Below are 24,145 nucleotides of genomic sequence, written 5' to 3'. Positions count from 1 at the left end.
ATTGTACAACACCTGACAGTTGGCTTCAGCCCAATCACTCTGTTCCTTTCGTTCGTTGGTCGTAATTTTTGCTATATGCCCACCAAGTGCTTTAATAATTAAGTTTTGTTGCGAGCTTTACTAATTATTTGAAGACCAAGATGCAACGATTTTTCTCTGTTTCTGATTTTGGCCGATGCCAAGTGCATAGATTTTGGCAATTGTAGTAGGCATGCATGTTACCGAGAAGGGCTCCCGAGAATCCCAAAACAATATGAAAACCTGGCTAGTCATGGCACTAGAGCATCGACAGAAGGGAATCAAACGGCGCACGGTCTACAACAGGCGTAGAGAACCTGTCAGAGACAGAAAATGTGAGAAAGAGACAGTATATATATATATATATATATATATATATATATATATATATATATATACATATATATATATATATATATATAGTTTTGACTTCCACAAACAAATAATGTTTGGAATCGTCTGTGACGGTATATAGGAAGACCCTAACAGAATAACTAAAACCGAATGTCTGCTTGTCACTCGTTTGTATGGTTTTTTCTCGTACTTGAAATCGATTTATTTGCAGTCTCATGCAGGCTATGACGTTGCATGGGATAGAAATAATTGAAGGTCGAGTTGAATTGATTTAATGAATTTATTAGCCTCATACGTTAATTGATTACCAAGAACTTAAAGAGATATGATCAGAATTGAGGTAACAACGGGCAAAGACAAAGAAGAAATTGCTGACGTCTCAGAATTCATGTACGGCTGAACAAATATAGTTAGATGGCTTGTTTATATAGTCAGCATGGTTGCCTGTGCAAGTTTGCTTACCATTTACTTTGCTTACCATTTTCATATTCGACAGCACCAGTGAAAGGTAGTTTCGTTACGAAGCCATTTCGAAGTCTTCAAAAAGCGTGTTGTAATAGTGGGAAGGTAACTAAGTCTCCATGACAAATCCTAGTACTAGCAAGATCGAAGTAGCCGCAAGAGCTTACGCCACGTAGAACAATACGGAATGACATTTGGACAAAATATCACGTCACTATCATATGTAAACAATGCATAGGAATAAAACTAATGGCCACGCCCATTTTTAGATGCGGATCTTTCTTCTCAAAAATTCCTCGATCCACACCTGAACTTGGCGAGCTGCTGCAATTCCTTGCACAGCACAAAAGCTTGGTGCTAACAATTTACTTTTAGCATTCCAATAATGTAATTATTTGATGTCTGCATGGCCTTACAGTTACAACTCTGAATATCGTTGCAATACCAAAAATTATTCTACCCTTCGAACACAATATAGTTCTTAAACATAAAGTATAATTGTACAGTATGGCATGCCTACGCGCATTATATTGCTAGCCTAACGTACTCCCAAAATTTTGCTAACTTTAAATTAGGAATAATTCTACAGCATATCATGCGCACCCGCGTTACGCATACAAACAATAACCTGACTCAACACAACGTGAAACAAAATCAAAAATAATTAACACAGTGTTTTTCTACAAAACGAAAATCATTTGGTAGGCGATTTTTATTAAACCGCACAATAAATATATCTATTTTGCATTTACTAATCACTTTTATCTTGAGCCAGAAGTAATCGCCACTAAGATTTTAAGGATAGCAATATTTCGAATATTAGTCAGTCGCTTAACTGATCTGCTAGACTATAGCTCTGCCGTCTTTGAGATTCTACAAACACCTATATAGCACTCCTGTAGTAAGTGAAAACGACTGTATGTATGAATGTCTGCAATATTAGACCACAAAAGTGTTCTCTAGACTGTTAATAAATAATTATTGTATTGAGTGGCTTTTTGAAAGCAGCTTAAAATAGCATATCAAGAATTCAGACATTCTCTTTAAATAACATTGTATGCATAAAAATTAAATAGAACGTACTTGCGCTAATAATTCACGTTGCTGTTAAACAGTTAGGTGCTAAGTATCACGTGACTGAACTGTGTAAATCAGATGGCTGATAAGAACAAAGACTCTTCCCGTTCGTCAGTCCGAGATCGTGTCGTTCTCTACACTTCTCCAGTGGTGACATCTGTCTTATTGGCAATTGTCTTCTACCAGCTGACGCTCCACCAGGCACATCTACGCGAAATGCAACTTCACATCAATTCACTCGCGACCACCGTTCTCCAGCATTCGAAATACATTGATTCGCCTGCTAAAGAGTCGCTCTTACGGTACGCAAGGGAAACTGGGAATGACAAAGGCAAGAATAGTGTGCAAGTGCTAGACGAGTACTTTGGTAGAGTTGCGGAGCAGCAGGTGACTCTCACACATCGTTTTTCCACCGTCATAATATGTTTAAAACAATTTTTGTATTACTGTATGTATAGTTGAGAGAATTTTTGAAAGCACGTTGTGTGAACAACGAACGTCTGTGTTTGCAAGGTAAATGATCATATACAATATGGTGGTACATACATGCTAAAAGTAGCACCTCTTTTGCTCACGCACTCTTTGCCTGCAATGTCATTGTCAGTAACAATCTTGCAGGACCTAAAGGAGGCTTAGGGCCAAGGGGACTTGCTGGATTACCAGGCTCTTCTGGTAAGTGTTACACTTCATTCTGCATGATCGACCGCTTGACCATGCTCATGCTGCCCACACTTTGTCGTTTCATTACTTGTAGGTAGCAAAGGCGACAAGGGAGACCGGGGAGTCGTTGGCGCTCAAGGCTTAAAAGGAACAAAAGGTTCTAAAGGAGTACCTGGCGCAAGGGGAGCGAGTATTGGTAAACTGAGTAGATCGACGTGATTGTTGACGGGTCACCTATAAGGTGTTGGTACCTGTAGACCCTCCCGTTATCACCAAACAACCAAGCGCCGTTGTATCGCTGGAGTCTGAAGAAGCCAAGTTTCACTGCAAAGCTGAAGGCTTTCCGACGCCTAAAATACGATGGCTAAAGCTTGACTCTACTCTGCCGCGATCTCGAGCGACTATGTCTCTAAATGACACACTAACGATCAGAAATGTTCACAGACATGATGCAGGAACATACGTCTGTTTGGCTGAGAATATATTTGGTGTTGTGAGAAGCTATGCAAGTCTCATTGTTCAAGGTCAGTCGTTTCGCGGTATTGTGTTGGAATCGATCAACGATAAACGTAATTCTCTTTTGTTATGTAATAGTTCCTGTCAAGTTTGTCGTTGTCCCGCCGTCTGTAGTGACTGTAGAGCAAGGAAAACGTGTCAAACTAGAGTGTGCAGCTACAGGCTATCCTTCTCCAACTATCACGTGGTCACGAGTTGACGAAGTACTGGAGTCTAGCAAAGTGAGCGCCAACGGCAGTCTGATTATAGAGAGTGCGAAGAAAGGCGACAACGGCCAATACATGTGTACTGCAAAAAATGCAGTAGGAAAGAAAACGTATTCGTTTTCATTGGACTTGCAATTGCCAGTAGAAGGTAAGTTTGTTAGATAGATAGCTAGGAATATCTCAACAACTGCGAATACTATCAAGTGTTTTTGCTTGTCTATATACGCTAAGCTTTTAGTGAAGTACTAAAAGATTGATGTAGCAGTGTAGCAGTGAGACGTTAATTTACAACAAGAGTTTAAAGTGTGGCAGATGCGGGCGCGCGCGCGCACACACACACACACACACACACACACACACACACACACACACACACACACACAAACACACACACCAAAATCAATGACAACTAAGTGAGAGTGCAGACTTACAGAATAAGCATTTATCTAACTTACTCTAGATACCAAAGAATAAATACAAATAGAGGGATATGCTGTGACTTAAAGGCAGAGAAGTAATCGTAAGCAGTTATGGTAGACGACAGGTAAATTTAGCAACTATTTATACCTTCTCTGTTTGACGTACATATTTCTGAAACGACTGGTCTCTGAAAATTAAAATTTATTCTATCATTTGCAGTTACTAGGAGATATTACTAGTAAATATACTTTATTTATAATAAAGTGGGAAGACACCTGATATTGACCGCTGGACATATATTATATATTTTGTGTAGAGCCATCCGGGCAGCCGTATTTTGGAGTTCGAGCAGTCAATGGATCTGATGCTACCCTCAAGTGCGGATTGTGCAGCTTTCCGGGTTTCTCATTTACGTGGGAGAAAGTGGTAGGTGAGATAACATCAGAAAGAGCAAAACAGAGTGATTGTGCACTGGTCATCAAACAAGTCGCTCTCACTGACACCGGCAATTACACGTGTGTTGGACGGTCAAAATCCAGGTTCTCGTCTGCTGTGTTGAGAGAAAACGTGCAACTAGTTGTATTAGGTAACTAAAACATGATCTTTAATAAATATAGCCAATATACATTTAAAGTGATAATATAATACAGAGGGGTAGCTCTAAGCGTCACTGTCCGGACTATGAAACGCCAAACGTAACATATTTTATTTTTTTTAAAATATGTCTGAGACAAAAATTTTTGTAAGATGAGAATATTTGTGTGAGATGAGACAGTGGTACTACGAGAGAAACAGCGCAACTGTTGATTCTGGGACAGCCAATAGACATGTTAATTAAACGTGCAGGGTCACTCTCGGACGTGCGCACTGCATCCCTTTGAAAAAGGTGCACTTTTTCAAACACTTAGTAACCGCAACAACTTAAACGCTCTAATTTGCAATGAAGGCAACGCTGACTCAAGTCTCGAATTAGAACGATCAAGACGTTGCAGTACAAGGTTGCGTTAGCCCGTGACTCTGGTAGCTAAATTCTAGGCTTTAAAGATGTAGATCTCGGAATTATTCTTCTAAAACCTCAAACTGAGGTTGCTATACTGCAGTTTCGGTAAAACTCGACAAGCACCGTCGCACTTCGAACCAGAGCGGAGTTCCTTACATTCTGCACGTGACCAGAAATCACACGTCACATTCGCATATGTGGTATCTGCAGTAGTCACACCTTTCTCTTAGAGTAACCAAGCGCACTCAGATAGTGAGTACCAAAATTTTGTGTTGTTTAGAACTAATCGATATCTAAATAGCCGGTTTTGCAATAGTTTCGTCTATTAACCTTTGCGCATGCGCAACATATAAACCGCATTTGAAGGGCTTACTGGCAATCAAAACTGCCAGGACACTTGACGTACAATAGCTACGACGCAAAAACTACCTCATTTGAGATCGGCTCAAGTGCGCATGTCCGAGCGTGACCCTGCACCTCTATCTGACCTAGCTAGATAAACAAACTGTGTAACAGCAATGCAATATCTGGGACTACGAATGTTAGCTAGAACAACAACACAGCTACAATACCGTAGAACGAGAAATTTTGGCGAAGGTTTTATTTTGGCGATTTGGCGATTTAATTATAATTAAGAGTGAATCGCCGAAATAGAAAGTGTCAATATTATTTTAGTTTACCTTCATTGCTCATGCGCACAGCTGAATGACGATGTACTATACTTTCAGCGCAGACTTTGAACGGCCTGCTCTTCCTACAGTCTCCAAGTGTGCTTCATCCTCGCTGTCACAAGCAGAAGTGGAGCGAGCCAACGACGGCGTAAGTCGCGCTATGTGAAAGTTAGAGTACTGCAGCGTACGATCGAGTACATGGGAAGGGGCAAGTACGCTGCGCAAAACGGGCCCACTAGAGCTGCTAGGTACTTCTCTGAACGAAAGTCTCCAATGGCTCCTTACTCCCGGCACCGGCGTGGTCGGGGGTACCAAATTTAACTGCAAACCACGCCCATTTTACCTGCAAAGTTACGCCCAATTTTCTACTTTTTGCTTTTCTCGCTCACAGTTTGTAAACATGTAACTAAAGAGTATCAATTTTAGGGTAAAATAAACTGCGAGACTGATCACGAGTGCCGTCAGTGTGCGTAAAGGAGTGGAAACACTGTTACAGTTCGTGCCAAAAAGATTTTCAAGGCTCACTGTGATCATCAAATTAAATGACATCTCGATGACAATAGAATCTAGAATACTAATTCAGTGCAAACAGGTGTTGACCATTTTAGTAGGTAGCGGAGCCGCTGGAGATTCCATTTTCTTCTCCAGCAATCGGGTTGTCGACCTTAGACTTACTTGAAAAATAGTTGATGGATAGGCTTCAGCCTTTTTGATGCGGTCTTCTTTGACTGTGCCACTGCCGGATAGCGTAGCAAACGTCTTAAAAGTGATGAGAATGCGCACTTCACGTGTCCATGACTTCTCGACATTGTTTATATCATACTGAAATGATGATGTGTATTATCAACGTCGTCGTCAACATACTACTCTAAGATTACTTAAGTAAGTGGACTGTTTAGTAACTTATAGTTGTGCTTGAACCGAAGTGACACGCCCAAAATGTTTGGAGTTATAGCCTCCCCAGCTCCTCCCTCCCTCCCCCCTCCCCCCGACGCTACGCCGGTGCTCCCGGTTGTACAGTATCTGTATCTAAAGGTTTTCACTACTAGCCTCGCAACGCCAGACACACATCACATGTAGCAGATGAAGTGACGGCATACGTTCACCAACTTTGCAAATCGCCTCGTCAAATTTAATATAGTCATTTTGAAAGACTTCGTCAAATTTTTTTGTTGCCAAAATTTCTTTTTCTACGGTATTGCTAAGAGTCAATCTAATTTTGCATAATTAAACCTTCAAACTTCTCTCTTCTTTAACTGTTGCCTGCATTTTTAGCTGCAGCACGTATAACAAGTCGTATTCCGGTCTTAATGCCTTTGGGACGAGGAGGAAATCTAAACCTGAAGTGTGTTGGTGTTGGTCCTCCTGTTCCTGATGTCTATTGGACGAAAGGATCTGTTCGAATAAAAAGTGAACAAAAAGGGCAGTTACGTCTAACAAACGTGTCTCAGCGTGACACTGGAACGTACCGTTGCCACGCAGTCAACTACTTAGGACGAGATGTGAGAGAGACAAAACTAAGTACGATATAAGTTACATAGTTTATGAAGCTATTTGTACTAATTGCCAATTTAGTTTTTACAGAAATAAAATTTGTTTATCGTCCTCCTGCTACTGTTGTCGCGTCTGCTTCTTCCACTATAGTAATCAACTGCACTGCTGAGATAGCCCCTGGAATACCAACCTCAACACGATGGGAAATTCCACGACAACAGTGTAGATCGGGTTCGGCCAAGAGAACCGTTTTAACCAATGGAACGCTAGTTATACGAGATGTGACCGAATGGGATAGTGATACTTATGTATGTTACGCCGGTAACAATTGGATTTCAGCGAAAGTACAAGTGAGGGTGGCAGGTAAAACTTACTAGTTGTACTATATATAAGTATAGTTGTCATACAAATTGCGTTTTTTGTACAGCGGATATGAGTTGGATGCTGACAAGTGACTCCTGTAAAGGATTTCGTCAGTCTACCTACAACAGATCTGTTTATTATGCGGTGTCTTCGTCTACAACGTGGAACAAGTCTAACTACTATCATTGTCCTGCAGGATATTATTGGCCATGCACTGAAGAGGGACGAAAGATATTCAATGATAACAGCTGGTCAGGGCCATATTCGTACTACAGTCAATGTGGATGGAGTAGTTATAACTACGGTGGAGGAACTAGATATAACTTCAGGTTTCGTGATTCGTCATCAACGAATGCACACAAGTTTACTGGAAATTCTGATGCATACCAAGTCCAGACCACCAGCTCTACCTCCTACTTTGCCGGCATCATTTGCGTAAAAGAATAAAGAATAATGTTTCCTGCAAGTTGCCACAACACTGACGCATAAGCAAGCTAAATTGTACGTCTTTCTACGCTTGTAAACTTAAATGAAACGATTATTTCACATACTCTAGACTTGCAGCTAATGTGCATGAATGTGTATTGATTTCATGTGGAGTCAAACTTGTGAACCACACCAAAAGACGGAAAGAATAATTCTTTCCGTCTTTTGGTATGGTTCAATTGCACTTTTACATACACGTACAACATACACGTCAACGTGATAACATTTAAACAAGTCTAAGGGTCGTATTTGTTATGCGGCAAAACATTTTACTTCGAATTCGGCGAGTCATTTATAGTCCTCTATAACCGGCATGCATGGGTACCGTGCACGTGGCATCAACTGGGACGTTGAATAATGTGTAGAGAAGTTATATGTCTGTACATACGAAACAGCAAAATATGATCAGGCGAAATCAAACAAACAACAAACCGGTGACATTTGTTTAGCTATCTTGCATGCATGATTGCATACTATGATAGTAAAAAACTGATGGATATGTGTGTGTGTGTGTGTGTGTGTGTGTGTGTGTGTGTGCGTGTGTGTGTGTGTGTGTGTGTGTGTGTGTGTGTGTGTGTGTGTGTGTGTGTGTGTGTGTGTGTGTGTATACATATATCAGCTTTTAGAGTTATAGACAGCTGTATTGCACAGTGCGGAGAGCCAATTGATAACTTTGGATACCATCTTCTTACATGCAAGTAGGGAGGAGGTGCTATTCATCGACAAGATTGAGTCTTAGACAGTGTACATCAAATGTTATCCTCAGTTGGTTTGCGATGCAGGGAAGAACTAACCGAACAATTTGAAGGCAAACAACGTCCAGACTTTGCTGTGTACGACTTTGAAAGTGGGAAGAAGCTATTGCTGGACATAACCATCGCTCATCCTTGGGCTCAGAATTATATTGATCGAAGTTGTACAACAGCAGGGTTTGCAGCAGCAGAACGAGACTGTATCAAGAACAACAAATATTTGAAAATGTCTACTGATCTAGGCTATCTATTTCGCCCATTCTCATTGGAAGTATTTGGTCGTTTGTGAGAGTCAGCAAGAGAGACACTGAAGCAAGTGTCAAGATTAGCAGCACCGTTAGCAGGATACTCACCAGAAGAGTTTCTAAACGAGTGTCGACGCCGTCTGTCGGTTTGTTTACAAAAAGGCAATACAAGGATCCTGTCCAACAAGGTCAGTACCATCATCGGAAGACAGCAGCCATCAAGGCCAAACACTTGTAATAGAGTTACTGTTCGCCATTTGGCGTAGACTTTACGTAGATTTTTCTGTTTCTTTTCTTGTAATTGGAACCTAGAGTTATCGTAGTTTGCTTACCTGTATTTATTTCACTTTAGCCTATATGTATGCTACCGTTACTGTATTTGATGAGAAGTATTGTTGAGAGAGAGAGAGAGAGAGAGAGAGAGAGAGAGAGAGAAATGAACTGGCTGTCATAAGACAAAACAACACGAATTGAATAGAGGGACTCACTGTAAGAAGCTTAGGCTGATGCAATAACGCAATAGCGTGTTTAAACAAAAATCATAATATTATATTATTTGTACACAATACACATAACTGCCTAGTATCAACGTCTCTGTCACTGTTGTGTTGTCCTTGCCACTAGGCTGGTACTTGTTTTGGTTGTTGCAATTTCAGTCGCATGCATATCAACAGGCGCTCGTACTGCCATACGTAGATCACCAGCTGGACTCATCTGTCAAAGTTCCCACCATTTACGATCCTGCATCTCCCTTAAATCTAATAGAAGAAACTACATTTGTCAAGTAAGGATTGAGTTTTGCTCATGGCTTTGTCTTGGTTTATGTTCCTCATACAAAGGAGAGCTATGTCTACGTATATACTTCAAAGGCAGATTTAGGGGAGATGTCCAGGGGTCATGGCCCCACCTTCAGAGATCAACTAAAATCAAACTAACAGCAGCAGAAGTATGATTACTAAACAGTTGTTACTATGCGAACATACTTGTGCAGCGAGTTAGCTGTTGGCTTGATTTTCTGTGCCCAGAATCACCACTACTCTCTATTCTGGAAAATGATTCCGCTAGTGAGAAATAGTTGCGACTTCCACAAACAAATAATGTTTGGAATCGTCTGTGACGGTATATACAAAGACTCTAACGAAAACGTTACTGAAACCGGAGGTCTGTTTGTCACTCGTTCGTATGGTTTATTTTCTCGTACTTGAAATCGCTTTGTTTGCAGTCTCATGCAGGCTATGACGTTGCATGGGATATAAATAATTGAAGGTCGAGTTGAATTGACTTAATGAATCTATTAGCCTCATACGTTAATTAACAAGAACTTAAGGAGATATGATCAGAATTGAGATTACCATGGGCAAAGACAAAAGAAGAAATTGCTGACGTCTCAGAATTCATGCATGGATGAACAAATATAGTTAGATGGCTTGTTTATATAGTCAGCATGGTTGCCTGTGCAAGTTAGCTTACCATTTTACTTTGCTTACCATTTTCATCTTTGACAGCACCAGTGAAAGGTAGTTTTGCTACGAAGCCACTTCGAAGTCTTCAAAAAGCGTGTTGTAATAGAGGGAAGTTAACTAAATAAGTCTCCATGATAAATCCCAGTACTAGCAAGATCGATATAGCCTCAAGAGCTTACGCCACGTAGAACAACCCAGAAAGAACATTGGACACCAAATAGAATATCACATCAATATCATACGTAAACAATGCATAGAAATAAAAGTAATGACCACGCCTACTTTTAGACGCGAACACCTCTTTTCAAAATTCTCGATCCACCTGGGAAGCTGCTGCATGCAATTGCTCGTACAGTACAAAAGTTTATGCTAACAATTTTACTTTTATCATCCCAATAATGTAATTATTTGATGTCTGCATGGCTAAAACTTACAGTTACAACTCTGAATATCGTTACAATACCAAAAATTATTCTACTCTTCAAACACAATATAGTTCTTAATTAAACGTAACTAGAAGTGGGTAAAATTTAACACATCACCTATGCGCTAAAGTTTAATTGTACAGCCCACGCGCATTATATTGCTAGCCTACTTAGTAACTATACTTCTAGAATTTTGCTAGCTTTAAATTAGAAATAATTCTACAGCATATCATGCACACCCGCGCTATGCATACAAATAATAACCTGACTCAACATAACGTAAAAAATTTAAAAATAATTAAACACATTGTTTGTTCTTTTACAAACGAAAATTATTTGGTAGGCAATTTTATTGAACCACACAATAAATATATGTATTTTGCATATATTAATCACTTTTATCTTGAGCCAGAAGTAATCGCCACTAAGTTTTTAAGGAAAGAAAAATTTCGAATATTATTCAATCGCTTAACTGATCTGCTAGAATATAGCTGTGCCGTCTTTGAGATTATACAAACACCTATACAGTACTCCTGTAGTAAGACGACTATATGTATGAATGTCTGCAATATTAGACCACAAAAGTGTTCTCTAGCCTGCTAATTAATAATTATTGTTTTAAGTGGCTCTTTGAAAGCAGCTTAAAGTAGCAAATCAAGAATTTCAGACATTCAGTTTAATTAAAATTTGTATGCATGAAAAGTAAATAGAACGTAATTGCGCTAATAATTCACGTTGCTGTTAAACAGTTAGGTGTTAAGTATCACGTGACTGAACTATGTGAATCAGATGGCTGACAAGAACAAAGACTCTTCCCGTTCGTCAGTCCGAGATCGTGTGGTTCTCTACACTACTCCTGTGGTGACATCTGTCTTACTGGCATTTGTCTTCTACCAACTGACGCTCCACCAAGCACATCTACGCGAAATGCAACTTCACATCAATTCACTCGCGACCACCGTCCTCCAGCATTCGAAATACATTGATTCACCTGCGAAAGAGTCGCTCTTACGGTACGCAAGAGAAACTGGAAATGACAAAGGCAAGGATAGTGTGCAAGTGCTAGACGAGTACTTTGATAGAGTTGCTGAGCAGCAGGTGGGCACTCACAAACCGTTTTTCCACGGACGTAATTTGTTTAAATTAATTTTTTGTATTACTATATGTAGTTGAGAGAATTTTTGAAAGCACGTTGTGTGAGCAACGAACGTCTGTGTTTGCAAGGTAAATGGCATAGACAATATGGCGGTATACCTACATGCTAAAAGTAGCACCTCATTTGTTCACGCACGTTTGTCTGCAATGTCATTGTCATAACAATCTTGCAGGACCTAAAGGAGGATTGGGGCCAAGGGGACTTGCTGGATTACCAGGCTCTTCTGGTAAGTGTTACACTTCATTCTGCATGATCGACCGCTTGACCATCTCCCATGCTAGCACTTCGTCGTTTCACTACTTGTAGGTACCAAAGGTGACAAGGGAGACCGGGGAGCCGTTGGCGCTCAAGGTTTGAAAGGTTCAAAAGGTTCTAAAGGAGAACCTGGCGCAAGGGGAGCGAGTATTGGTAAACTGAGTAGATCGACGTGATTGTTGTGACCCGTCACGTATAAGGTGTTGGTACATGCAGACCCTCCCGTTATCACCAAACAACCAAGCGCCGTTGTGTCGCTGGAGTCTGAAGAAGCCGAGTTTCACTGCGAAGCTGAAGGCTTTCCGACGCCTAAAATACGATGGCTAAAGCTTGACTCTACTCTGCCGCGATCTCGAGCGACTATGTCTCTAAATGACACACTAACGATCAGAAATGTTCACAGACATGACGCAGGAACTTACGTCTGTTTGGCTGAGAATATATTTGGTGTTGTGAGAAGCTATGCAAGTCTCATTGTTCAAGGTCAGTCGTTTCGCGGTATTGTGTTGGAATCGATCAACGATAAACGTAATTCTCTTCTGTCATGTAATAGTTCCTGTCAAGCTGATCGTTGTCCCGCCGTCTGTAGTGACTGTACAACAGGGAGAACGTGTCAAACTGCAGTGTCTGGCTACAGGCTATCCTTCTCCAACTATCACGTGGTCACGAGTTGACGAAGTACTGGAGTCGAGCAGAGTGAGCGCCAACGGCAGTCTGATTATAGAGAGTGCAAAGAAAGGCGACAGCGGCCAATACAGGTGTACTGCAAAAAATGCGGTAGGAAAGAAAACGTATTCATTTTCATTAGATATGCAATTGCCCGTAGAAGGTAAGATCGCCAGACGTACTTAGCCATGCAACAACCTCAAATACAAGAATTAAACAAACTTTTATTTGCTTGCCATCCATCAGTGAAGAATTCAATAAACGTTTAGCGACGAACCATTGAAGCATTACAAACTTTCGGCATTGCTCAAAACGTACAAAACGTACCTTCTAACTGCAACTATATATACATGTACAGACGTATAGTGAGGACAGTTTCCATACGTTCCGGTGTCACGGTGATTTGTTACTTACGGTAATTTATTAATTATCTATGTGGTGACACATTACTGCTGATATGCTATCCAGCTATAAAAACATTTTATCTGTCGTAGATTTTCGTCGTGGTATAAAATGGTAGAGATTATACATGTAGATATACTCTCTGAGAAATGGTGACAAATTGTATTACACAGCCACTTCTCAGCATATGTACACCTGGTGACCTCTCACAGAAATCTATAGAAAACCTTTACATTTTAGACAAGTAGTAATCTAGATATAAAAGTTGTTATTGGTTTCTGTTTGTCTACATCAAACATTGATTTTACCTTGCATTCAGACTAACACTGACAGTATTATTATCTAATGTACGACTCTTTCTTTTCCTATTTACTACCTATTTATAACCTTTGATATTACTGCTACAAAAATATAATAATTGACATGCGATGTTGACAGTTGCATTTATGTATTGTGTGTAGATCCATCACAGAAACCATATTCGGGGGTTCGAGCGGTCAATGGATCTGATGCTACTCTCAAGTGCGGATCGTGCAGCATTCCAGGATTTTCGTTTACGTGGGAGAAAGTGGAAGGTGAGATAACATCGGAAAGAGCAAAACAAACAGACTGCACACTGGTCATCAAACAAGTCGCTCTCACTGACACCGGCAATTACACGTGTGTTGGACGGTCAAAATCCAGGTTCTCGTCTGTTGTGTTGAGAGAAAACGTGCAACTAGTTGTGATAGGTAAGTAAATCCTAGCGAACTTTGTAAACTCTAGTTATCAACATCCGTTTTACTTAATAGCGATAAGAGTGGTCGGCTCTGGACCACTCACTTCGGGAGTTTGTTGCCGCGAACATTCACCATTGTTAGTACTGCACCAGAGGAGGTAGCTCTCTAGCGTGTTAATTTTGGGTGGTACGAAAGCTGTCGAATTTCAAGGACCCGTATGTTTGTCACGCAAAATAGTTAGTTCATCTTTGGTTTGCCTCTGAGCAACTTTCGGTGACTTCAAGCGTTTGAGTCTATATAATACAGTTTGCCTTGTTTTCCTGTTTTGAACGTTTCACTGACGTGTGTTCGCTTCCGCCCAGTCAATATCTAGCACTTGTAGAATTTGATGGGTTTATTCGCCCTTCCTTGCCAGATAGGATTGCATTGCCAGAGTTGGTAACTGCTACTTTGTCTTTCGACATAGAAGTAAGTTGTTTATTCTGTACAGTAGTGGAGGAATTTCAATCGGCGCTACACGGGTCTGGGAGGCCGAGACTAATTCCGCTTTCCTTGGAGCTTGGGAAAGCACTCTAAGTAATTTAGCCAACAGAGACCAAAGATTTGAGAGCATTTGCAGTGATATTTGCGGTGCCTTGGAGACTTCGTCTCCAATTTCCATAGACTTGAGTTTGGCCCTTCAAAATCTACATAAAATTTGCCCATCAACTAAAACACTACTTCCATCATTAGACAAGCTACCAGAAATACCACAGAAGTTACAATCAAAACTTCATTCAGTCATCAAAAACAAACAGTTTCAAACTTTTCTTCAGAACAGCAGCTGTAAACAAGAAAAAGCGAGAGTCATAAGCTGTGGTGGACCTGTTGCTGGAGTATGGTTAGATGCGGTCCCTAGTTCGCAGCATTACACGATGTCTTCTGCCCAATTTCGGACAGCAATTCTCATGCGACTAGGAGTCCCTCTTCCACAACTTAGCAATATTCCAAGATGTACGTCAAGCTGTAATCATGAAGTCGATGGAGAAGGATATCATTTCCTAACATGTAAACTCGGAAGTGGCCCAATTTTCAGACATGATCACATTCTAGACGAGTTTTACCAAATGTTGTGTGCAGTAGACCTCCGATGCAGAAAAGAACTTACATCACAGTTGCTGACAAAAAGAGACCAGACATTGCTCTATATAACTACAGAGATGACAAAAAGCTTCTCCTGGACATTACTATTACTCATCCCTGTGCTGTGCGAAACCTTTCAGGAAGCAGCAAGAAAGCGGCTTTTGCCGCTTCCGAACAAGAAAACAGAAAACGAGCTAAATATTCGAAACAAGCTGGAGATCTAGGACACCTTTCCAGACCTATTGCAATAGAAGTGTTTGGTCGTTGGGGTCAGGATGCAGAATCCACTCTTTCTGAGGCATCTCGCATGGCGCATATGTTTTTACAAATAAACTCTGCCCAATTCAAGAATCTTTGGCATCGCCGCATTTCAACAAGTCTCCAGAAAGAAAATGTACGCATTATCGAGAACAGAGTAAATACAATAATTAGCAAGAAGCAAAAAGAACCGAATGCTATTTCTAGACTAGGTTTTAGTTCTAGATGTTTTGGTCTAGATTTTAGTTAGTTTGTTAAGAGTAGCAAAGTTCTTGAACTGTGTTCAAGAACAATACTATTGTAATGGACAGTTCACTATAGACATTGTAAGGTAGCTCTTTTAAATTCACGCGTTGTAGTATGATTAGAAAATATTGAAGAGAGAGAGAGAGAGAGAGAGAGAGAGAGAGAGAGAGAGAGAGAGAGAGAGAGAGATATCATCTCCACCGACTAGTCAACCTATCCAAATATCAGAAAATACTTTTATCTCGTCTTTACAAGGACGCCCAAACGGTTTCTGTGCTGGAAACGATGGATGGCGATTTGAGCATTTAAAAATGCTCTTGTACTCTGATCTGACCTGGAAAGCTCTTTTCAATGTCTGCAACCTGATTCTTATGGGTTGTGTTCCTGATTCTGTGATGAACGCTATGGCTGGAGCAAAACTGATAGCTCTAAAGAAAAATGATGTGGATGTCCGTCCCATTGCAGTTGGAAACTGCATTAGGCGACTCGTAGGTAGAACAGTGTGTTCACACTTGAAAAACGAGATGGCAGACTACCTTGCTCCTTACCAGTATGGCGTTTCAACGCCAGGAGGAAGTGAAGTTGTGGCTCACTTGGTGCAGTGGTATTTGGAGCAAGAAAAGAATTGTGTCATTTTGAAAGTCGATGCCAAGAATGCTTTTAACAGCATTAGCCGCAATCTCATTTTGGATGAGGTATCTAAGCAGTTTCCGGGTCTATACCCTTTTGTGGCAAAATGCTATCTCAATCCCACTTCTCTAGTAGTGTCCGTAAAAGGTAGTGACTCTGTCATTTCGTCGGTGGAAGGTGTACAACAAGGTGACCCATTGGGTCCTTTTCTTTTCAGCCTTGCCTTACACTCTGTGATTTCCACCCTCAGCACTAAGCATCCATCAGTCTTGATTCCTTGCTACCTCGATGATGCAATGATCATGGGTTCCATAGACGATGTAACATCTGTCTATTTGGAGATGAAAGACCTTCTCATTAATATAGGCTTGGAGTTACGAGACGACAAATGTGAGGCTTATTGCCCCTCAAGATGTTCTGGATGGGATTTGCCTATTCCCTTAAGACATGATGGTTTAGTCATACTGGGTACTCCAGTAGGTTATGACTCTTTCATAAGAAGTAAATGTTTGGACATTGTACAAAAGGAAAGTCAACTTCTTGATAAACTACCTTTGCTAAATAACATGCAGTCTGCATTACTTCTCTTACGGTACTGCGCTGTCCCTAAGTTTACTTATCTTCTTCGGACAGTACCTGCGTCGCTGATAAGTGAAGCTGCTAATCTGCACGATTCGCTGATTATTCAAGCTTTTGAAAGTATTGTTGGATGCGGGTCGCTTGACGAGCTTGAACGTTTACAGCTCGGTCTTGATATCCAGCAAGGTGGATTTGGGCTTTGTTCCGCTACGCAATCTGCTTCGGAAGCCTTCATTGGAGGTTGGGCAAATACGCTGCACTATCTTCCACATCACGACAATCGTGTGCGTTATCTTTGTGATGGTTTACTGTCAGTTGATGCTAATCACCATTCTCAAATCGCAAGGGACTTGACAACATCTCTCAAAGATCTTCACTGTAACTTTAGCGACACCACCAAACTGATTCCATCTGTTTCAAAGCTACCAGACAATCCTAAGAAACTTCAGGCAAGACTTCATAAGGCAAAGAAACAATCACTTTTTAACAGCCTTCTTGAACGATGTAAAGATAGTCGTTATCAATCAAGAATACAGGGTTGTGGAGGTCCCAATTCAGGGATGTGGTTAGATGCTATGCCGAGCTCGCACCACTTCATTCTCAGCAATGATGATTTTCTCAACGCTGTTTGTCTGCGGCTCGGAAGAGCAATTCCTAGCTTACAATCCTTGAGTCACTGTATTCCACAAGTGGTCAACAAATGAATATCAAAGGCTATCATGCTATTACATGTAAGTGAGGTGGAGGCCGTATTCATCGGCATGATGCCGTATTGGACTGTTTTTTTTGAAATGTCAAAGGTTCTGGGATTTAATTGTCGTAAAGAGCTACCAGCCCAGTTTACTAACAAACAGCGGCCTGACATAGCCATATATAATTACAAGGATGAAAAGAATCTTCTTTTAGATGTGACCATCACACATCCGTGGGCAAAACCATCTCTTCGCTCAGGTAGCAGTAGGCCAGGCTTTGCAGCAACGGAAAAGGAAAAGGAAAAGGATGAGAAGTATCTCGCCAATTCATCGAGCTTTGGATACTTGTTTCGTCCCCTAGCGTTGGAGGTGTTTGGTCGTTGGGGAAACAAAGTAGAAGAACTGTTGCAAGAGTTTTCTAACCGCTCTCTGTCTTCGTTAGGCATGAGTTCTGGCGAGTTCAAGCAATACTGGCGACGAAGGATAGCGGTGTGTCTACAAACATACAACTCTATTATTCTAACGAACAAGGTGGCAACCATAGTTAGCCACAGTAGCTTTGACTTTACGTAATTACCTAGTGCGGTAGGTAGCATGCTGTGCTACTTGCCTCTTTTGTGATGGTTAGAGTAATGGACATGTTTAGCTTTTGTTTGCATTTTAGAAGTAGCTTCTATTTCATTTGCCTAGTACTATGTATGCGTTGAAAAATATTTCAAATAAAGAGAGAGAGAGAGAGAGAGAGAGAGAGAGAGAGAGAGAGAGAGAGAGAGAGAGAGAGAGAGAGATGCATATATATAGGAAACGAAACAAGGTCTCTAGACACTGATTGATACACCTTGACTAGTGATACTGGACAACCTTTCCTGGCAACAATTTGCAACGAACGAACAATGTGTAGGCGTGGAAAGTCACGCGCGCTAGTACAATATTCATCCGTAGCTAGCTGATGCCAACAGCAGCCCAATGTCTTCCAGTTCCCTTTTATGTATTTATAGTATAGCGATACATCTTTGTTCCTTGTACTGTACACTCTAAGAGAATCCGTTATGAAATCGATGACATTACCGACTGGAACGCAATAGAACCGTTTCTACATCGCTCTAGTACTTCAAACATTCTGAACGCTGTGGTTTTACTACAGAAAGCGATACGAACCTTCATTTAGGAATCAAAGTCTTTTCTACAGACTACGGTACAAACTAAAAGATTTGTGGGCGAGTTTTTGAAGCACGCTAGCGAGCTACCTCCTCTGGTATTATCTAGAGTTATTGTCTGGACTGTAGCAAATAGTAAACAATAGACATACGGGGTAGTGGGTAGCGCACTAGTTAGTGAGAGAGCGGGGCTGTGAAATAAAGGTCTACAAGACTTTACATGGTACCAGGAGTGATATGGCCCAGCGTGTATTACTGCAACCGCCAGAAGAGTTTGATTTTGAGCACCGTCAGCTTGGGCAAGCCTGGAAAGCGTGGAACAGAGGTTTCTGATCTACATTGATGCGGCTGACTATGACACAGCTTCCAACAAGAAGAAGATATCGTTGCTGTTACATGCCATAGGATCCGAAGGTATCGACTTATATAACACTTTCCAGTTTTCGGCGGCAGATCGTGAAACCCATATGATGATACCTCGATCGACCCAGGTCACGTTTGCAAGCGTGCTGAAGAAATTCACCGATTATTTCTGCCCAGAGTCAATGTCACGTTTGAACGACATTTTTTCGTTCGGGATCAAACGGAGGGCGAATCAGTGGATCGTTACATGACGGCACTCTGCACCTTTGCCAGGACGTGTGATTTTGGTACGTAGTGTGATTCCTTGATTAGAGATCGTTTCGTGTGCGGGTTGCAGGATGCAGTTCTTAATTAAATTAAAAAGCGGCTTTTGCGTACTGCTGATCTCACGTTGCAGAAAGTTATTGATTCAGCCCGCGCTTCCGAAATGGCTCGCGCGCAACGGAAGGTGATTGATTCGCCAGTGGAAAAGGTAGAGGATGCGTTGGTGTCGGTGCCATCAAGCAAGTCTGAGAGGTTTGATGTACAAGGGCAGTCTTTAGGACGTTGTTCTCGTTGTGGCTATAAACATGGCGCAAGACGTTGTCCAGCGTTGGGTAAGACATGCCATTCGTGTTAGGGAATTGAGCATTTTACATCCATGTGCCGCACAAAGAAGGGGGCGAAGGTGCAAACCGTCTCACAAGAAACAGAAGAGGGAGGAGAGGATGTTGTCTATACTGTGGGTCCCCCAGTCCCCATCAAATGAGGAAGCAGCTAGAGATGATGCGCCACGGTTTCAGGTGGATACCTTGGGTAACAAGGGCCCTACGTGGCAATGTGATCTGATTACTGATGGCCAAAGGGTTGACTACAAACTGGACATTGCCACATGAGGTGTATCGAAAGTTATCTCCCCGACCGCAGTTGCATCCTACTCGTTCACGGCTATTTGTTTAAGATGCAGATTCCCCTATACCGATAAAGGGCCATTGTATTTGCAGTGTGCGGTTGCCCCTGGGAGAAACGATGAAATTGCGATTTCATGTGCTGTCACAGGAAGTTGCAGCTGTGCCACTGTTGGGCTTGCAAGCTTGTGAGCAACTGGGGCTGATTAAGAGATTTTTGGCAGCCACTCATGACATGACGACAGGAAGAAGAGTGATGACAGTTTGGAGGAGGTTCGAGGAGATTCTGTGGCGTTGGATTTTATGGATTTGTTTGCTGGATTTGGTTTGATGAAGGACTACACTTACCAAATTGCCCTGAAGAATGCAAAGCACCCCTACGTTTTGGCAACAGCACGTCGTGTCCCATACCACCTATATGAGCAAGTGCAAAGGGAGTTGCAGCGAATGTTGAGACTGGGCGTGATCGAAGAAGTAAATGAGCCAATAAGTTGGTGTAGTCCAATGGTCGTAGTACCGAAGAAAGACCGTTCAGTTCGAATATGTGTTGATTACACCCACCTGAATGAAGAGGTCCAACGGGAACGTTACCAGCTACCATTAGCGAAAGAAATATTTTCGAAATTAGCTGGTGCAATGTATTATACCACACTGGATGCTGCTGCTGGGTTCTGGCAGATATTATTGCACGCTTCATCGTCGGATCTGACCACATTTATTACGCTCTTCGGCAGGTTTAGGTTAAGCGTTTGCCGTTTGGCCTCAGTTCTGGTCCGGAAGTGTTCCAGAGGGCCATGCAGCATGTTTTGCAAAAGATAGGTAGTGTTGCGTGCTTTATCGATGATATACCGATTTGGGGTTCAAGCAAGGAAGAGCACGACAAACGATTACGTCAGGTGATGGAGCGACTCAGGGTCTGCAAATGTTCGCTTGCAGCCAGAGAAGTGCAAGTTTCGCCAGTCTAGCATTACATACTGCGGATATACCTTAACACAGAAAGGGGTGGCGGTCAGCAGGGACAGGCTTCGTGCCATTACAGAGATGAAACGGCCAGCCTCCAAGGAAGAGGTCAGGCGTATGTTGGTCTTGGTCGCGTATGTGGCGAAATTTTTACCTCGACATTTGCAGGAATCAGCTCCTTTGCGCCAGTTGTTGAAAGATGAGGCGGCATGGCAATGGACACCAGTTCAAGAAGATGCCTGGATGAAAACAAAAGAAATGGTAGTAGGAGCTCCCGTTCTGGCGTATTATCGGCAAAGAGCTCCCACGATTGTATCCTGTGATGCATCTTCTTTTGGTATAGGTGCAGTGCTTCTGCAACTTCAAAGTGATGGACGGCGCGCACTCATTACGTGCATATCTCGAGCTTTATCGTCCACGAAACAGCGTTACTCTCAGATTGAAAGGAAAGCCTAGCCATGACGTGGGCGTGTGAGAAGTTCCACTGTTATTTATTTGGCAGCGAGGAGCGGTTTGTCTTTGAAACAGATCATAAACCGCTTGTCTCAATAATGAATGTTCAAAGCTTGGATGAATGCCCACCTAGGTTGATAAGAATAAAGCTTCGATTGATGCGCTACAGCTTTGAGGTGCAATGCGTTCCGGGAAAATGTCTGGTGGTAGCAGATGCTTTATCAAGAGCACCAGTTGATGACGAGGATCCAAGAATCGAGAAAGTGGTCCAGGATCACGTCGCTGTAGTTACCGAATGCTTGCCAGAGTCAGATGTTCAGTTGCATAAAATTAGAGAAGCAACTCTGAGGGGTCCTCAACTGACTAGACTTCATCGTGTCCTCCAGACAAGTTGGCCTACTCGTCAAAATTTGCAAAAAAAGAACTTCAACGGTTTTGGCCTTACCAGCATCTGCTGACACAGGTGCTGGCATTGATTATGCAAGGGACTCAGATTGTCATTCCTCGGAGTCTGCGCAAAGAGATGTTGGACAGGGCTCACGAGGGCCATCAGGGTATTACTAAAACCAAAGCTCGTTTCGTTAGACAATGTGGTGGCCAGGCATGTCCAATGAGGTGGAGCAAATGATGGCAGGCTGTGACGTCTGTGGTTGTTACCGTCACGACCAGCGAAAGGAACGTCTGATTTCTACACCTTTACCACAGCTGCCGTGGAAACGAGTGGCGGCGGATCTCTTTGAACTGCAGGGCGACCATTATTTGTTAGTAGCTGACTACTACTCACGTTTTCTGGAAGTCAGAAAACTGTCAAGTATACGGGCCGTAAATTTCATCCAGGCCTTTAAAGGAATTTTCTCTTGTCATGGAATTCCGATAGAAGTTTTCAGCGATAATGGCCCCCGGTTCGTCAGTGCAGAGTTTCAGAAATTTGCTACGGCGTACGGATTTCATCACAGAACGCCATCGCCTTTACACCCCCAAGGTAATGGATTAGTTGAGCGTAGTGTTCAAACAATCAAGAGTTTGATGACAAAGGCCAAGTCTTCGGGAAAAGACTTCTTTCTTGCTCCGTTGGCATATCGGACGGCCCCACACGAAACAACGGGTGTGTCTCTGGCCCATCTGCTAATGGGTCGTCGCTTGCGTACCACATTGCCCTCTCTTCCAGGAGTGCTTGCACCGGAAGTGGCCAGACGAGGTACAGTGCAAGAAACAGGTGAACGCAGTAAACAGCAGCAGAGGAAATACTATGACCAACGAACTGGAGCTCAACCACTTCGCCAGGTGGACATTTATGATAGGGTGTTAGTCTGGGACATAAATACGCAAACATGGAGGATTCCTGCCACAGTCATTCAGCAATTTCATGGACGTTCTTTTCATGTGTGATTGGCCAATGGCACTGTGCTGCGACGAAACCGTCATCAGTTGCAGTGGTGACCAGATTTATGCCCCACAGGTGAGATAGCATTGGAAGGGGAGGACGAGACCGAAGAAGCAAATAGTAGCGGTGTTGCAAGCGGAGACAAACCACTAGAAGAGTCAAGGGTGGAACAACTAGCCTCTCACGAGAAAAAGACTCGATCGGGTCGACAGGTTAAACTGCAAGTTTTGCGAAAGAACTGCGTTACTTAGGACTTGTTTTGCGGACTACGTTCCGTAGGACTTGTGTTGGAAAAGGGAAGATGTAGCAAATAGTAAACAATAGACATACGGGTAGTGGGTAGCGCACTAGTTAGTGAGAGAGCGGGACTGTGAAATAAAGGTCTACAAGACTTTACATGAACAATCACCGCCCGCGGGCCATCCGAAGAAAATCAGTCGTCCAGAACAGATGGCAATATCTTTGCACCAACCGATATTACGTTATATAAGAGAAGTAAGGATGGTGGACATCGTGCATCACGAACTCCAAGGAGCCACAAAGCCGCCCCAAAAGAAGGAGTACTAAAGTAGTCTAGAAACCACCACTCTTACTACAATATATACTTATTCCACTCAACTTTTTGATGACTATTACCAGTTTACAGTGTTCTTTAACTAAAAATTAACTGAACGTTTTCCATTGCGTAACGTATACTCTGTCAACAATTTATAACCTTTGTAGCACGTCTGCAGCGATAAATATTGTGATGGTTGGCGTATTTGCTATGTTTTAAAACTTTTTTTATAATGTGCCAACCGCTGAACGGTTGGTGTTCAATTATGCCATCTCATAAGTGGACATGAATTTTAAGCTATTCGATAATCTAAATACGCATTGAATTTCTTGCATTCATTATATACGTATAAATTATAATATTTTTAAAAAAGACGGATAGCATTGAAAACGTCGTGAGCTAGAAGAGTACTATACTGCATGGCGCTAGAAACGTTTTAATAAAAATCTCAAAGTGTTACAATTTTATTTGTTATAAAAAATTGTAAAAATTAGTTACACTTTAATTGTCCTGCCGTAATTATTAAGGATTCAAAAACGGTGATGCTTTGTTTCTATGTTTTGTTCAAATTCATTGCTGAATCAATTGTTGTATATATGTATCATCTTTATAAAAAATTAACTGTAGTTTTAATTATGTCGCATTGTTTCGGCATCTAATCATAATTGTAATCTTACAGATCCACATTTTTACAAAACTAACATTATGAAAATTATTGTTGATTTAATAAATTTCCATGGCTTCTACTCTGATGGGGCATGCAATATTATTTAAAGCTTATTATGACATAAAATTTATTGATATTAACGTGCTGTTGTAGACGTGGCTAAAAAATTATTTTTAATTAATTAATAACTATTTAGACACTTTAGTTTAATTAATTAATAACTATTTAGGCACTTTAGTTTAAGCGATTGTAGCGCTTAGATTTGTATTTGTGGATCTAGAGAGACTTTATATAGCAGCAGTAACTATTGGCTGCTGTAATATTGTAATAAATTATTAGGGTTATGATAACCATAATATTTTTGTAATTAAATTGTTGTGT

General features: G+C 41.6%; 3 protein-coding genes across 4 annotated transcripts; all 3 read left to right on the top strand.

Moving 5' to 3' along the window:
* Positions 1–2,026: 2,026 nt before the first annotated feature.
* Positions 2,027–8,180, top strand: LOC134182837 (roundabout homolog 1-like). 2 transcript variants are annotated; one of them, XM_062650281.1, is made up of 10 exons: positions 2,027–2,298; positions 2,370–2,424; positions 2,530–2,583; positions 2,666–2,767; positions 2,829–3,095; positions 3,166–3,441; positions 4,030–4,299; positions 6,660–6,905; positions 6,960–7,241; positions 7,306–8,180. In XM_062650281.1, the coding sequence occupies exons 1-10, from the start codon at positions 2,128–2,130 to the stop codon at positions 7,686–7,688; spliced, it is 2,106 nt and encodes a 701-aa protein (XP_062506265.1). In that variant the 5' UTR covers positions 2,027–2,127; the 3' UTR covers positions 7,689–8,180. The 2 variants fall into 2 exon arrangements, with proteins under 2 accessions (XP_062506265.1, XP_062506272.1); XM_062650288.1 differs by having other exon boundaries at positions 2,530–2,587; positions 2,670–2,767.
* Positions 8,181–11,390: 3,210 nt separating this feature from the next.
* LOC134176156 (roundabout homolog 1-like) lies at positions 11,391–18,105 on the top strand. The gene is made up of 8 exons (XM_062642842.1): positions 11,391–11,710; positions 11,782–11,836; positions 11,941–11,994; positions 12,075–12,176; positions 12,240–12,506; positions 12,577–12,852; positions 13,553–13,822; positions 17,780–18,105. Exons 1-8 carry the CDS (start codon positions 11,402–11,404, stop codon positions 17,908–17,910), a joined length of 1,464 nt encoding a protein of 487 aa, XP_062498826.1. The 5' UTR covers positions 11,391–11,401; the 3' UTR covers positions 17,911–18,105.
* A 3,655-nt stretch (positions 18,106–21,760) lies between these two features.
* On the top strand, positions 21,761–22,546 carry LOC134176150 (uncharacterized protein K02A2.6-like). The gene has a single exon (XM_062642830.1). The coding sequence runs from the start codon at positions 21,761–21,763 to the stop codon at positions 22,544–22,546; it is 786 nt and encodes a 261-aa protein (XP_062498814.1).
* The last annotated feature ends 1,599 nt before the right edge of the window (positions 22,547–24,145 follow it).

This window comes from Corticium candelabrum, chromosome 1 (assembly GCF_963422355.1).
Source record: "Corticium candelabrum chromosome 1, ooCorCand1.1, whole genome shotgun sequence".
Taxonomy (NCBI): Eukaryota; Metazoa; Porifera; class Homoscleromorpha; order Homosclerophorida; family Plakinidae; genus Corticium; species Corticium candelabrum.
Note: the sequence above shows the minus strand (reverse complement) of the source record. Positions and strands in the feature narration are given on the sequence as shown.

What these genes read in the sequence shown, in the direction of transcription:
- LOC134176150 (XM_062642830.1), top strand. Translation starts at nt 21,761, where the DNA reads ATGTCCAATGAGGTGGAGCAAATGATGGCAGGCTGTGACGTCTGTGGT.
- LOC134182837 (XM_062650281.1), top strand. Translation starts at nt 2,128, where the DNA reads ATGCAACTTCACATCAATTCACTCGCGACCACCGTTCTCCAGCATTCG. An exon ending in CGAACGTCTGTGTTTGCAAG is followed by an intron (nt 2,425 to 2,529) that starts GTAAATGATCAT and finishes ACAATCTTGCAG; the next exon opens with GACCTAAAGGAGGCTTAGGG. An exon ending in TGGATTACCAGGCTCTTCTG is followed by an intron (nt 2,584 to 2,665) that starts GTAAGTGTTACA and finishes CATTACTTGTAG; the next exon opens with GTAGCAAAGGCGACAAGGGA.
- LOC134176156 (XM_062642842.1), top strand. Translation starts at nt 11,402, where the DNA reads ATGGCTGACAAGAACAAAGACTCTTCCCGTTCGTCAGTCCGAGATCGT. An exon ending in CGCAAGGGGAGCGAGTATTG is followed by an intron (nt 12,177 to 12,239) that starts GTAAACTGAGTA and finishes TGGTACATGCAG; the next exon opens with ACCCTCCCGTTATCACCAAA. An exon ending in TATGCAATTGCCCGTAGAAG is followed by an intron (nt 12,853 to 13,552) that starts GTAAGATCGCCA and finishes TATTGTGTGTAG; the next exon opens with ATCCATCACAGAAACCATAT.